General features: G+C 38.5%; 1 protein-coding gene across 6 annotated transcripts in view; it reads left to right on the forward strand.

The window, feature by feature from the left end:
- DIAPH2 (diaphanous related formin 2) overlaps nt 1-15,108 on the forward strand; it is a 245,997-nt gene that overhangs the window by 158,473 nt on the left and 72,416 nt on the right. For all 6 annotated transcript variants that reach the window (XM_039330129.1, XM_039330138.1, XM_039330146.1 and 3 more), the window contains one exon: nt 7,498-7,633. In XM_039330129.1, the coding sequence (XP_039186063.1) occupies nt 7,498-7,633 (136 nt within the window). The remainder of the gene's footprint in view (nt 1-7,497; nt 7,634-15,108) is intronic.

Raw genomic sequence — 15,108 nt, forward strand, 5'->3', positions numbered from 1 at the left:
CTGTTGAGTAACTATCAACAGTTGGTATGCGCCGCAAAACAATTCTCAACTTTACTACATTGATTTTATAATGTTATTGTTGACTCCTAAATACCAGCAGTATTTTTGAGAGGGAGAGAAAACAAGGAAGAAAGCCAGCCTTCTTTGTATTTGTATTTTTACAGGTCTGTAATAATAATAAGAATGTATTGTTGATGAATAAGATTAGTTCAGATTAGATTAGATTAGATAACCTTTATTTTTTCCTGTGGGCACAACGGCACACATTAAAAATGAAATTTAGTTGCTTGCTCTCAAAGTGTACAGATACATAACACACACTTAAAACATGCTATATACAACATATGTATAGACCTACACCCTTACATATAAGTAGCATATAAATATTAATCACTGTCCATCTTGATTACATAACGGAAGGAGGAAGCTTTAGAGTTCACAAGGTTAATACTTGGTTAAGGTTACGGTTAACAAGGTTAAGGCTTACAGTACAGTATGTATTTGTATGCCTGCTTATGAACAGCTACAGAACTGAACTGGCATCAAAGTAGTGACGATAAAGATTTCCGTAAGCTAATGATACAAATAGATGGTATATGTCTACAAACCAGATTAATTCTCTTTAGAAGCTTGTTACCATTCTGTTAGTGTATTTAAAGCCTAAGGATGACCTGGATGATTATAATAATCTTGTTTATCTGTCTGTTATTACCCACTTGTAAATTTCAACTCAGTTTACTAATATGTTAGCCTGGTGTCTTGTTTCTCTACCTTGTGCACGTACCTATTTTGTACAAAGAAAGATAGTTATATTTATGGATGAAGGACACCTGTGTTTGCACTAAAACCATTTTACGTGAGGTTAGATTTTACATAGGACAATAGCTACTCAACTTTCAGCATGATTAGTTCAAGAGGTGAAACTTGCGCATAATCTATTTCTCTGATTGCTATTCCCAAAGTATGTATTTATGTATGAATAAGTGAAGAATGAATGAATGAATGAATAAGATCAGTACCAGAGAGTGATAAAATGTCAGGTAACAGTGAATTTAAATATACTGTTTTATATATTAGCTTTAATGCAGACTCTGGAGAAGAATTAAAAGTTGTCTAATTAGGTATAATAAAGGATTTTAGAGATGCCGCAACATTCCAGATTGATTGAAGGTCTTGTCACCAGTGGCACTTTGGGCATTAGCAAAAGCATAGAAAACTCTAAAGGTTTTTTTTCCCCCAAAATTAGAAGAAGGTTAACCACTGTTCTTCCGAGGACAGCATGAAGAGTACGTATGCTGCATATCCATTTAGGTCTTCCATTTCCTTTCATACGTGAACTTCCAAAGACACGTTTTCTTTCAGTAAGTTATTTTCAGGCCATTAGTAAACATCAAGAAGAAAGGAAAGTATAAAGATAGCTGGGTGGATCTTACAGGTTCAGACCTTTTCAGTTCCTTTCTCCTTTGTTGCTGCTATAGTTTAACATGAAAACGTTTTCTGCCTTTGCAACTTGCTATTTAGGGGGAAAAAACCAAAGTTATGTGATGCCCTTGAATTGCTTGTTTACTTGTCTTTCTTCTGCTACTTTGGAATTTTATCCGAGAATTACTTTGTTGTATTTCAAGTAAACTTTGAATGGTAATTTGATCTCCTTTATAGGTTTTTTTCCCCACTTCATACTAGTTTCACACTTCATGGACTGTATGTTTTTTTTTTTTTTTAATGTGGAAATGTTTTCTATAGTTAGAGGCTGGCAACACAGCACATTATTGAAAATAATGCCAGAAAACCCTTTTTAAAAGAAAGAACGTTGCATGAAAGAATGTCCTTGCATTGAAACCCTCAGGTTTCAACGGGGCTGACCAAACTGAGATAGCAGAAGAATTCAGGCTGAGATCAGGGCAGCCTCATGAAATTTAGCAATTTTTCAAGATAGCGTCTTGTTCTAAAATATTGAGGGTTGGAAAATATTCATTCTTATGAGATTGCACAGTGGCATCTCAGACATGTTTTTATAGGTCATCAAAATATATCAAAGTATCTCCATACAGGTAATCCTCAACTCACAACAGTCCATTTAGTGACTGTTCAAAGTTTCAACAGCACTAAAAATGCCTCTGAAGAAGCTTCTTGGATGAGAAGTGAAATGCCTTCAAAAAAGAAACAAGAAAGTCCAGTTGCCTTGTGAAAAAGCACCTTTGGGATAACTATGACCTGAATGACTGAGAATCTCCATAGATGTCTTTAAGAGAACAGCCAAATTCTGACGGCATCAAGGAGCCCTCATTTCAACCTCAAACTACAAATATTTTCCTTTATCGATCTCTCTAAAAGAAGAACACTCTTAATCACTGTGCCGAACGTTAACGGGAAGGGAGAAAATTCATTCTGTATTTCATAACAGGATGATTAAAAAATACACTTTGCACCCTAAATATATGGAAAACGTTTTAGAAGCAGCAGCTAGTTGAATAATTGATCATGAGGTTTTTGTGGGAGTGATTCAGAATCAAAGCTGCTTTTCAGATCGACAATAAATACTAATTGTGAATTTGTCGACACACACAAGGGATTCCTTTTAGGAGAGCTTGTGGCATTAGATTTTGCAAGACCTCGACAAAATAATTCAGTCAGAATCAGTTCCCAGAGATGAAATGGAGGCTTTCTTTACAGCCTGTCCAGATTAGAATTCAGATATGAATATTAACAATGAATCAGATTTCATGATGTCTAGTAGGGATGTCACTTCTTTAAATATATGAAGGGAATTTGGTCTGTTTCAGGGCTGGACAACTTGCAAACCAAATCTCATTCTTCAATATGTTAACATCAGTCAGTCAAAATAGCGACATTTTAAAGGTGTGATTATTTCATTTTTCTTCCCCCCCCCCTTTTTTTTTTTTAAATTTCAGCCCTTTTTGATGTTTGCAATTTGTAGTTTGTTTCAAGTGGGGCTGTTTGAAGCTGGAAGGTTATTTCTTTCGGCCTTTCATGTAACTGAATCCATGAACGTGAATCGTATATGACCAATTAATTTGATCTTAAAAGTATTCTCAGCGAATCAGCTTTGTTGACATATCATAGCTATTTATTTCCTAGGAAGTGGAATGCTCTGAAGGTGACCATTCAAGGTTAAGGAGATGACTACAGCAGAAAGCAGAATTGCTGGCAACGATGAAGCACATTTCACCAAAAATTCCCCACTGGAAAATATCAGAATACTTATATGAATGGAAAACACCACAGAGACCGTAGTCAGTGTAATTTTGAACTCCCCGATCCCTTATTAGTGAGGCTTTTCTTAACTCTCAAGGTTGTTTTACAAAAATGTTCTCAGGGTAGTTCTCAAAAGTAGATCCAGGAAGAAGGAAGAAATTAGAAGTTGATGAAATCAAAGTGATGGGCAGGCTGAAAATAAAGCATGAGTCTTAGTAAAGCAAAGAAAAAAGAAATGTGTTTGTTTGTGTGTTGTGTGTGTATGTTCCCTGAGTTCAGTGAACAACTCATCTCTGCAGATAACATTCACAAACCCAAGCAATAGTGTTCTTGAGGATAAAATAGAATAGAATAGAGTTGGAAGGGACCTTGGAGGTCTTCTAGTCTAGCGGTCTACTTGAGCAGGAGACCCTACACCATTTCAGACTGTCCAGTCTCTTCTTAAAAACCTCCAGTGATGGAGCGCCCATAATTTCTGAAGGCAACTTCTGTTCCACTGGTTAATTGTCCTCACTGTCAGGAAGTTTCTCCTTAATTCCAGGTTGCTTCTCTTTTTGATCCGTTTCCAACCATTGTTTCTTGTCTTGCCCTGTGGTCCTTTGGAGAATACTTTGATGCCCTCTTCTTTGTGGCAGCCCCTCAAATACTGAAATATTGCATTTTTTTTCTTTTTTTTTCTTTACTAATAATCCTCAACTAATCCTCAAGACTAGTTGAGGACTATTGGACTGCAAGGCGTTCAAACCAGTCAGTCCTAGAAGAGATCAACCCCAACTGCTCTTTAGAAGGCCAGATCCTGAAGTTGAAACTCAAATACTTTGGCCATTTAATGAGAAGGAAGGACTCACTGGAGAAGGGCCTAATGCTGGGAAAGATTGAGGGCAATAGAAGAACGGGACGACAGAGAATGAGATGGCTGGATGGAGTCACTGAAGCAGTAGGTGTGAACTTAAATGGACTCCAGAAGATGGTAGAGGACAGGAAGACCTGGAGGAACATTGTCCATGGGGTCGCGATGGGTCGGACATGACTTTGCAATTAACAACAACAAGTCCTCAAGACAGAAGATGCTAGACTAGTTCAAGGCTGCGGGCTGGGAAGGGAGGCTACATCTGTATTTCGCAGTATTTTCCTGTGCTGCTTTTTCCATACTGCTGCCTCCATACTTTTTTAACTGCCAGTTAGAGAGTTTAATCACAATAATTTGGCTTGCCAACAATTGTAATCTTTTATGACATCCCTCAGAAGTTGCATGTCAGGCTTGATGCTTCTCTGCACTGCTCAGTGCAAACTGGGTCTGTGGTTATTGTTCTTATTGCTTCACACCACCCACTGGGAAACTCAGAGCTTACCTACTGCCTAGTACCCGTTTCTGAAAAGGTCTTGCTTGTTTATTTTTGTTTGGTGGAAACAATTGACTCCTTGGGGATAGGTTTTCAGCTTCATAAGAATTAATGAATGGCTGGATGGATCCTTCGGTGTAAACAGGGACGGCAGTATTTTTTTGGCAGTATTAGACAAATATCTGGTTAGCCGTTTTAAATGTTGGTCTTATCTAATATATTAAACTTTCTAGGAGTTAAGGATTTATTGAGGCAATGACTGGCAATCTGTAAGACAGTTCCTTAACTTGTACAGGTAGTCCTTGACTTATGACCACAATTGAGCCCAAAATTTCTGTTGTTAAGCGAGGGATTTGTTAAGTGAATTTTGTCCCATTTTATGACCTTTCTTGTCACAGTTGTTAAGGGAAGCACTGCAGTTATTCATTTTGTAAATAGATAGATAGATAGATAGATAGATAGATAGATAGATAGATAGATAGATAGATAGAATTGAGATAGATAGGTAGAATAGATAGATAGATAGATAGATAGATAGATAGATAGATAGATAGATAGATAGATAGATAGATAGATAGATAGATAGATAGATAGATAGATAGATGAAGAGGATAGACAGACAGACAGACAGACAGACAGACAGACAGACTATCATGGGCACACACATACACACAAAGAGACATAGAACTCTAGAAAGCTCTGACTGGCACAACTAGTAATTCTCTATTCTTATCCTAAAGCATAGGACCAAAAGCTAATCTCGTTAACATGCTTCAGTTAAAGGTTAATTAGCATTTTCCAGCATGAATCTTCTACCCAAACCAGGAAGATATAGTTCTGTTTCTGCTGTTATAGAAAAAATTTAAAAAATGTTGCAGAGACTTATGCTGTCAACAACAAAAAAATATTTTCTCAATATTTATCAAAGCAGAATTAGCTTAAGAGTTTCTTTTAATTTTTTCCCAGAAAAGACTTTTGTATACAACATATAGAATTTATTATGTATTCACTCTAACGGATTTTCTTTTTTTATTTTTTGCCTGGGGAAAATCAGTACTTATTATGGATCGATACGATTAATAGTGCACATTTAATTTCTGCAGAAAAAGAGGCGCTGCTTTAGGAGGGGCACTTGCTGTCACCAAGTTACTCTAAAGAACAAAATGGGCTAATAAAACAATCCTTTTCTTGATGCCCCTTATCTTTAAAGAAGAACACATCACATGAAATGAATGGGCAGATAAGGATGTAATCTGGCTTTTTAAAATGGAAACGCTTAGCATTTTTATTGATTTTATGCGCACTTTTTGAATCTGAATATTAGGCTTCAGCCCTCGGTTCATCGGCTCTCCTGTTTTTTCATCAGGGGATATTCGGCATGCTGACTTCATATGCCATCAAAATTAATTTAGGGCAGTGATACAAATCCTGAACTTTGGGAAGAGATTGATCAACTCCTTCGCTGCTATTATTACAACTATTACGTTCCCCACCAGACTGATTCGGAAGCAAGTGGTGCCCATAATTTAAGACCTGTTAGCTGGCTTTTTATTTTATCTTATTTTATAGTTTCATTTCTTTACTGTGTTTTATTCAGTACAGTTCATTAATCATAACCTGCACAGTGCTCAGGTCTGTTTGGGTAACTAAGACTTATCTTTTCCATGAAGCTCGTCAAGTTGAATATGTAGAAATCATTTCACAGCATCACCACCACCATCCCCAGCTTTTGAGTGAGCCGATGACAACAACTCCAAAAGACCTCTTTGACAAGTGGGCAGTAGGCACAACATTTGTCTAACTTGCCCAAGGCAGTTTTGGAAACAGTAATTCACAAAGCTTTGGAAGGTTGTTGAAAAGGATAAACATAACAAAAGCAAAACTTTCGGGACGAACAAGAAGTTTTATAAAGTTCAGAAAGTTGCTCCCAGATTAAATGCATGCCTCATTCTTTCTTCACTATCCCTTATATTCATTTTGGCAGGCGAAAAGTCTTTAGGTTACTGGATTTCTAGTTCTGATAATCTCATAGTCAAATTTTGTTTATCACCTGTTTTGAGCTCCTCTGTTTTCATTTCATATCAATCTTGGTCCTTCCCAGCTAATATCCTTCTCTCTATGTTAAAAGTAGTAGAAATAGAATAATATTAGGCTGATAGTTACAATAAGCAAACTGATTTTCTCTGGGATTGGTCCCTTTTATTACTTTTGCATCATCGTTGTCTCAGCAAATCATAAAGTTATACATAGATAAAGCTAACCTTACATGCATAAGGACAGAAGTCTGTTTGATATGTTTTGTTTTGTGCTTTTGTTTACCTCCCTCTTGGGCCAGGAATAACTTCAAAACATGTTTCTCCAGGTGCCTCCCATTCCACCATTTTATGGTGAAGTATATCCCTATTTAACAAAGTCCTTGTTCAACTGCTGAGATGTCACCTATTAAAAGTCTATTATTCATTTAATTTTCTTCTATCTGGATTTAACTGTTTTATTCTCTGGAGTTCTTGGCCTGGATTGGTTTGTAGGTTATCAGACTAAAACAGTGAAACAACTACCGTATATGCCGGCGTACAAGGCAACCCGGCGTATAAGACGACCCCCGTCTTTGTCGCCGAACCGCATTTCTAGAACATCGTCTTATACGCCGGAAACTACCAGTATTTCCGGCGTATAAGACGACTCGGCGTATAAGACGACCCCCGTCTTTGGTGCCGAGTTTAGCGCTTGCGGAAGTCGTCTTATACGCCAGCATATACAGTAGTCATTGTTTCACAAAAAAGAACTTATCCTCCTGGTGCTTTGAAAAGTGACATTATACCATGTATTTTTCCCCCCCTCCAGACAACTAAAAAATACAAACCAAGTCCGTAACAAACGAGGTTCCTCTCAATTCTCTCTGCATAAACCATTCCCGTGTTTGCTATGATTACTACAGGAAGCGTTGAAGGAGAACCATAAAAGGAGAGAAATGGAGGAAAAGACCAAGAGAGCCAAACTTGCCAAAGAGAAAGCAGAACGCGAAAAATTGGAGAGGCAGAAGAAGAAAAAGCAGCTGATTGACATGAACAAAGGTAAGGGGATGTGGATGGAGCAAGATTTGATAACTCAGTAAATGCCCCGACTCATGTGGCCTTCAGGAAGGGTATTAAAACCTGGTCCTGCTGGTTGGCCTGGGGCCTGAGGGGCCTCTGACCTCTGGAGGTGGTTGACATGGTAAGAAGAAGGTTTCATTCCTGTACTCCTTTGTTCCAATTTATTTATTAATTTTATTTAGTAAGAACATGTATGTGGCCACCCAACTCACTCTCAGTGACTCTGGGATCAAACCCCAATATAAAAAAATAATAACCCCCCCCCACACCTCACCTTTCTTGGTGACAACTATCAAATGAGCCATTTGATGGGCTCCATCCCATTCTGAGGACCCCAGGCCCATTGGCCAAACCAAGTCTTCAGGTCCTTGCAAAAAAAAAAAAGTGTCAAAGTGGGGGCCTGTCTTCTCTCTGTGGGGATGATGTTCCACGGACACACACACACACACACACACACACACACACACATCATAAAATAAATCAATCACGACCACCAGGAAAATCCAAACTGGAAATAATTTAATAAATACTGAACTTTCATTGGAAACTTCCGACATCGTCAGGGTTTAAAGTTAGACAATGGGAACAACTTATTGTCTAACTTTAAACCCTGACAATGTCTGAAGTTCCCAACAAAAGCTCGGTATTTATTAATTTTTTTCCAGTTTGGATTTTCCTGGTGGTCGTGATTGATTTATTTTATGACATGGATATACCCAGGAATCGTGTTTTCACTGACATTATTATATATTTTAACTTTTCTTATATTGATCCTTTTAGTCTCATCTATAAGGCTACTCTATATCTAGAGTAGCCTTACAGGTGAAAGAGACAGCACATCCATTTAATAAATACACTTAACAAATAAAAAAAAAACACTTGACTGTTAATGACGGAGAACCAACTCTGTCTAAACCCTTTCTCAGTTCTTTTGGAGTGCCGCGTTCGCTCTCTCCGTGTTGTTTGTCTGATATCTTTTCTAAAGTCTTTTGCATCGACTTACACGAGCTTCCCGCGTTGCTTTGGCTTTAAAAATGCAGTAGTGTCGGTTTTTAGGTTTTTAAATGATCCCTATTTTGCAAGCTCTTTCCAAGAGCGTGGGTGATAGCAAACACTTTTCTTTTGCAGCTTGGAGACTGTCCTTACTCTATCTCTTGACAGTTCTTCTTTTTTTTATTTTTATGAGCTGCAACAGCTGGCTTTAGCTGCCAGCCTCAGTGCAGATTGACAATTGGATATGATAAAGGAAGCCACGCTGAGCTTGCTGGGTAACTGAACTGACACTATATTGTGCACGAGGGCATTCGCGGAGAGAGGGTATGAGAAGGAAGGCAGGGAACGAATCAATAGGCTCTTAATATCTCTGCTTTGCAGAGTTGCAAAGCACTGCTGAAATGCGCGCTTTCTCCTCCATCCCATTGGATTTCCGAAACAGAGAAGAGAGATGACACCAATATGAATTAGGTTGAACGAGAGATTACTTCACTCTGCGGTTTGCTGTTCTTCCCTCTGTGATCATTCCAGTTCCGTGTTGAAGCACAGCTTAATCCATCCCAATCATGAAACACATAAAAATGCACAGTGTGTGACCACAGCTTGTCCTTTCTACCCAGTGAGCAAATCTGATGGGATTCGGTCTGAGGGAAAAAATAGTAATATTTCTCTCTCGACAAACATTATACAAGATGCCAAGGTATCTTAGTTGTGCACCAGAATAAATCACGTAATGAGTGTGAATTGAGGGTAGTAGGACTCCTCAGGGCTTCAACCGGTCATTTGTATCTTACAATAAAATCAGCATAGGTTATTATTATTATTATTATTTTAAAAAGGTACATCTTTGGTTTGTAATCTATTATTCAGCAAGGCAATTAGTGCTGTGTTATTTCAAGGGGTTTTTTTTAGCTTCTAAAAAATTGAAGGTATGTGTTTGTATTCATGATTTGCTGCAGTAGGTGTGTATATTTGATGGCTTCAGCAAAATTACACTCACATTTTTCCCTTCTAATTCTAAATTAATATTGTGTAGATCTTTCCACAGTTTAAGGGAATTTTAAGGCTAGATGATCACATTTTGCCATCCATATTTCCTTGCAGATCCAGGTTCTGACCACTTCATCTAGTTCAGGGGTAGACAGCCTTGGTTCTTTTATGACTTGTGGACTTCAACTCCCAGAATTCCTGAGCCAGCCTGGTTCAGCTTGGAAACCTCTCCCTTTCCCCTCAGCATGGCTGGCTCAGGAATTCTGGGAGTTGAAGTCCACGAGTCATAAAAGAGCCAAGGCTGCCTAGCCCTGCACTAGTTCGTCCCACGTACCCCCCAAACCAGCCATACAATCTGCCTACTGTCTGTAACGTAATTCACTAAAAATGTGTGCATATATAGACCCACATCGATAATATTCCTCTAGGTCAGTGTTTCCCAACCTTGGCTACTTTAAGATGTATGGACCTCAAATCCCAAAATTATCCAGCCAGCCTTGGGGGATTCTGGGAATTGAAGCTGGCTGGGGAATTTTAGGAGTTGAAGTCTACACATTTTAAAGTGGCCAAGGTTAAGAAATATTCCTCTGGATATAATTTTCCTTTCGTCACATAATGAAAGTGGGGGACACCATGGCTCAGCGGTTAAAGTCGCTGAGCTAGTCAGCTGGAAAGCTGGCAGCCTGCGTTCAAGAACTGAGCTCCGTGCAATGTGGTGAGCTCCCGTTCCTTGCTCCAGCTCCCGTCTGTCTACCTAGCCATTTGAAAGCCTGCAAATGCGAGTAGATAAATAGGTACCACTTTGGTGGGAAGATAACAGCACTCCATGCACCACGGCTTAGTCGTGCTAGCCACATGAGCATAGAAAGGGTCTTCGGACAACACTGGTTCCCTCATCCAAAAAACAGAGATGAACGCCGCCCTCTAGAATTGGACAGGACAGGACAGGGGAAACTTTCACCTTTACCGTTTCCTTTGCATTAAAAAAAAAACACACATTGAGGGAGCAAGGGACAATAATAAGTCTAATTCAGATCACGTCAGCTGGGTTTTTTTCCCCTCCACTTTGAATTATTGCAAGCATATAAGAAATGTATATTGCTATTGTATACCTGGGTGAATACAAATCTGCATGCAATCTGATATGAATCTATAATCTTATGTGTAATTAAGCCTGTATAACTATTCAGTTATGAAAGGTACGTAAGTATATAGAATGAACCAAGGGCCACCCACAATAGCAACAGGCTTTAGTGCAATAAATGTATTTGAAAACATTATGATGCAAATATTACTTAATCAGAAACAATTTACCTCTTCATTATCACTGATTACCATGGCAATTAAAATCACCTGTAAACTTAGTGGCATAAGAATAAAAGGAAGAATGAGCTGCCTCACTTACAATTAGTGTTGAATTAATTGTTTTGAAAGGTATATTAACATTCCCTTAACACAGATGAACATAATAGAGTGAGTTTATTATTGGGGATTGACGGCTATCTGGCATGTCAAGGTATTTCGCTTCGGAAACACATTAGCATCCAAATAGCTAAATCCTAAGCCCATGTCTATTAATATTCAAAATTGTATTATTGTGAATAGCTTCATTGTACTTCATGCAGCAGAGTTACTTTTATTCTCCTGATTAACAATCCAAGCTAAAGAGACCCAGTTGCTGTTAAACCAGATGAATCCATTGGTTTTAACTTCAGTTGACAGATCTAGGTAACTAATACAGCTCTCAAATGTATGAAACTTGGTTACAGACACTTTATCAGTCATCTAAACCCCTTTGTTCTGCATCAAAACCATCTGGTTTATAACAATCCGATGACCACTTGCTTGGACATTCTTTGGTTTCATTGATCATGATAATTGATTACAGGAGAAAAAAGTCTTGAAACATCATAAATGATGTTTTGATAGGGTGCTAAAATAGGATTTCTGGGTGGATGAAGAAACCATTGCATTCCACCACCCCAGAGTTATCATGATCTCAGCTATCTTCACAAGATCGGGTGTAAGGCACAGTCTGAGCTCTTCTGTTGAGTAGCAAACCATAGACATAGAAATATTGCATACCTTGCTTTGGGCTCTCAGCATTGTGAACTTTTGAACGCTCTTCCCTTACACAAAGTCCTTGAAATAATTGCCGTCTTCCAATAATAAATTCTGTCTCTATTCAACACATCTTTTACTTGATACCTATTTGAGGAATGAGTAGCACTCAAGGTACTTTTAAGGAGGAGGGGAGGATGTAGAAAAAGTATAAAACATTGCCCCAGATATCAAAGTTGGGGTCAACCCATTAAGAAAGAAAACACATATTTTGTTTAGCAATGCACACGGATAATAAATGAGTTAGGAGTACAGTAAGAAATGTACCAGGTGTGCTTTGAAGCATATAGAATTAGGTATAGAAGCAGTATAGATTGAATAGTGTCAGTGGAAGGCACTACAGGTCGTTCTCAACTTACACTGGCAACTGAGCCCAAAATGAATGTTGTTAAGCGAGACATTTGTTAAGTGAGTTTTGCCCGATTTTATGACTTGCTACAGTTGTTAAGTGAATCACTGCAGTTGTTAAATTAGTGACACCATTGTTAAGTGAATCATTGACTTTGCTTGTCAGAAGGTTGTAAAAGAGGATCACATGACCCCTGGATGTGTCCTAAATATCAGTCAGTTGCAAGCGGCTGGATTTTGATCACGTGACCATGGCATACTGCAACGGTTGTAAATGAAAAAAATGGCCATAAGTTACTCTTTTCAGTGCTGTTGTAACTTCGAATGGTCTCTAAATGAACTGTTATAAGTCGAGGACTAGCTGTAATTCCACAGAGTTTTCGGATACAAATAAGTCCACTAAAAGCTACGTCCCTTAATGCAGAGGTCTCCAACCTTTTTGGTTTGGCGGCCCGGAAAAGGAGGCAGGCATCGCTACGTGCATGCGCACAAATGGGCCGTGCACCTGCACGTGCAAAAATGAGCCACATGCGTGCATGCACATGTAAATGGCTGCACTCTAGCGCATGCGCACGTGCAAAAGGGGCTGTGCAGGTGCAAGTGCTGCAAATGGGGTAGCGCTAATGCCGGTGGGACGCTATAGGTGGCACTAGTGCCAGTGGGATGCTTGGGGTTGGGATGGTGCTAGCACCGGCAGGATGCTTGGGGCGGCACTAGTGCCAGTGGGACGCTTGGGACCGGGTCGTAGTAGAGCCGGCAGGATGTTCGGGGCAGTACTAGTGTGAGTGTGGGGGGGGGAGTGCATGCTCATATGTGCGTGCATTGGCCATCCCTTCACGCAGCCCGGTGGCCAAACGGCTGCAGTCCACAGGTTGGGGACCCCTGCCCTAATGGATCTGTTTTTGCCTAGTTTTCCATCACACCCTAGAATACTTGTCACCAATTCCTGGAGACAAGCTGGTGCACTGTGACATCTTCTTCAAGTTGTCAGTGAGTTGTAAAGTACCCTCCGTAGTTTAATATATATAATATATAATCCATATACTGTATCGGTATGTACATGTCATATTAATACATACTTTGAGGAATACGCTTTTTTTCTGCAGTTCTTTTGGCAGATAGAAAAAGAACTATAAGCCAGAACTGACAAAAAAAAAGGCTAGAAAAGCTGTTTTCCTCCTCTAGCTCTGCTTCTTTGTAATTTCAAAAAGAAATAGGAATATTTGATGATGGGTCCAAAAACAGTGGCTTAGTGGGACACCGTGAACCACATGCTAGGAAGTAATTCCTTAAGGAATAAAATCAAGGGGGAAAAAAAATAATGTTGCAAATAAAACTTTAAAACAAATCCTGCCCAATTAAAATCATTATTCTCTTTGTTTCCTGGCACTGTAATGTTTTCCTAGTAAAAAACAACATTAACTTTCATGGTTGGCATCAGAATGAACTCACAAGTGGTGAAAGTGCCCTTTTGCATCTTTATAGGTTTTTTTTTCTAATCTAAATCTTCTAATTAAAGCTTCTTCTTTGATGATGCACCACATAATACTAAACAATGAGTTATGTAGAACCTAGAACCTAGAATAGTAGTGTTGGGAGGAACCTGGGAGGTCTTCTAGTCCAACCCCCTGCTCGAGCAGGAGACTCTGTATCATCGCAGAGCAATACTTGTCCAGTCTCTTTTAGAAAGCCTTCAGTGATGGAGCACCCATAACTTCTGAAAACAAGCTATTTCATTAGTTAATTGCCCTCACTGTTAGGAATTTTCTCCTTAGTTCTAGGTTGCTTCTTTCCTTGGTTAGTTTCCAATCATCGTTTCTTGTCTTGCTTTTTGGAGCTTTGAAAATAGTTTGACCCTTTCGTCTTTGTAGGAGCCTCTCAAATATTGGAACAGTGCTATCATGTCCTACCTAGTCGTTCTTTTCATTAGACTAGACATGCCCAATTCCTGTAACTGTTCTTCATACATTTTAACCTCCAGCCCCCTAACCATCTTTGTTACTCTTCTCTGCACTCTTTCCAGAATCTCAACATCTTTTTTGTATTGCGTTGACCAGAACTGGAGGCAGTATACCACGTGAGGTCTTACTAAGGATTTGTAAAGCGGTACTACAACTTCACGTGATCTTGATTCTATCCCTCTATTAATGTACATTAGCTTATTGCTGCTAACAAGCAAGAGAGGAGAAGTGTACATACTTTCAATATATATATAAATCACTGAGTTCATTTTCTCCTGTTACTGCATTCTTAAAAGCCACCGCAGCTCTTAAACTGCATTCATATGGTTAATTCTGCCAGATAGATACCTTGAAGTGTTTAACAGATAATTTGAAGGAAAAAAAAGACCTTGGGATATGGTTTCAAACATCTTAAAAACCAGCTGTGATAGAGTTCACCCTTCTCATTTTAAAATATTACATAATCTTTCTCTGCAATTCTAGAAAATACTTAAATATAAGTAAATCACTGTGCATAGCAATGTTTCAGGAATGCATCCTTGTGCTTTTAATTTCTTATCTCCAGGGAAACAGGCAAAGAAAACAGAATATTCAATATTGTTACATTGATATAGAAAGTGGAAAATAAAAGAAAAAAGGCGTATGCTTATTTTGATGCTTCTCAGAGGGTACTCAACATTTTCTGACATGTTTGTTATATCATGGAGCCAAACAAATTTAAAAAAAAAATGAAGTCATGCAGTTAAGCTTTAGCTAATATTTTTGTGCTGGCTTCCACTTCTTTGATTTCATTTATTTAATTAGCCTAGAATATTGTAAAATAACAAAGTTAAGTTACCTCTGTGGTCCTGAAAATTTATGCAGATTTTTTTCCTCTATTTTTTTTTTTTTTTTTGGAAAGCTTAGGTTATGGTAAATCTTTTGAGTCCTGATTAAAATAATAATATTATTCTATTCAGTTTTATAGTACAGGTAGTTCTTGACCCACAACCATTCTTTTAGTGAATGTTTGAAGTTACAACGGTACTGAAAAAAGCAACT

Source organism: Crotalus tigris, unplaced genomic scaffold (assembly GCF_016545835.1).
Source record: "Crotalus tigris isolate CLP2741 ecotype Arizona unplaced genomic scaffold, ASM1654583v1 scf7180000017622.5263843, whole genome shotgun sequence".
Lineage (NCBI taxonomy): Eukaryota > Metazoa > Chordata > Lepidosauria > Squamata > Viperidae > Crotalus > Crotalus tigris.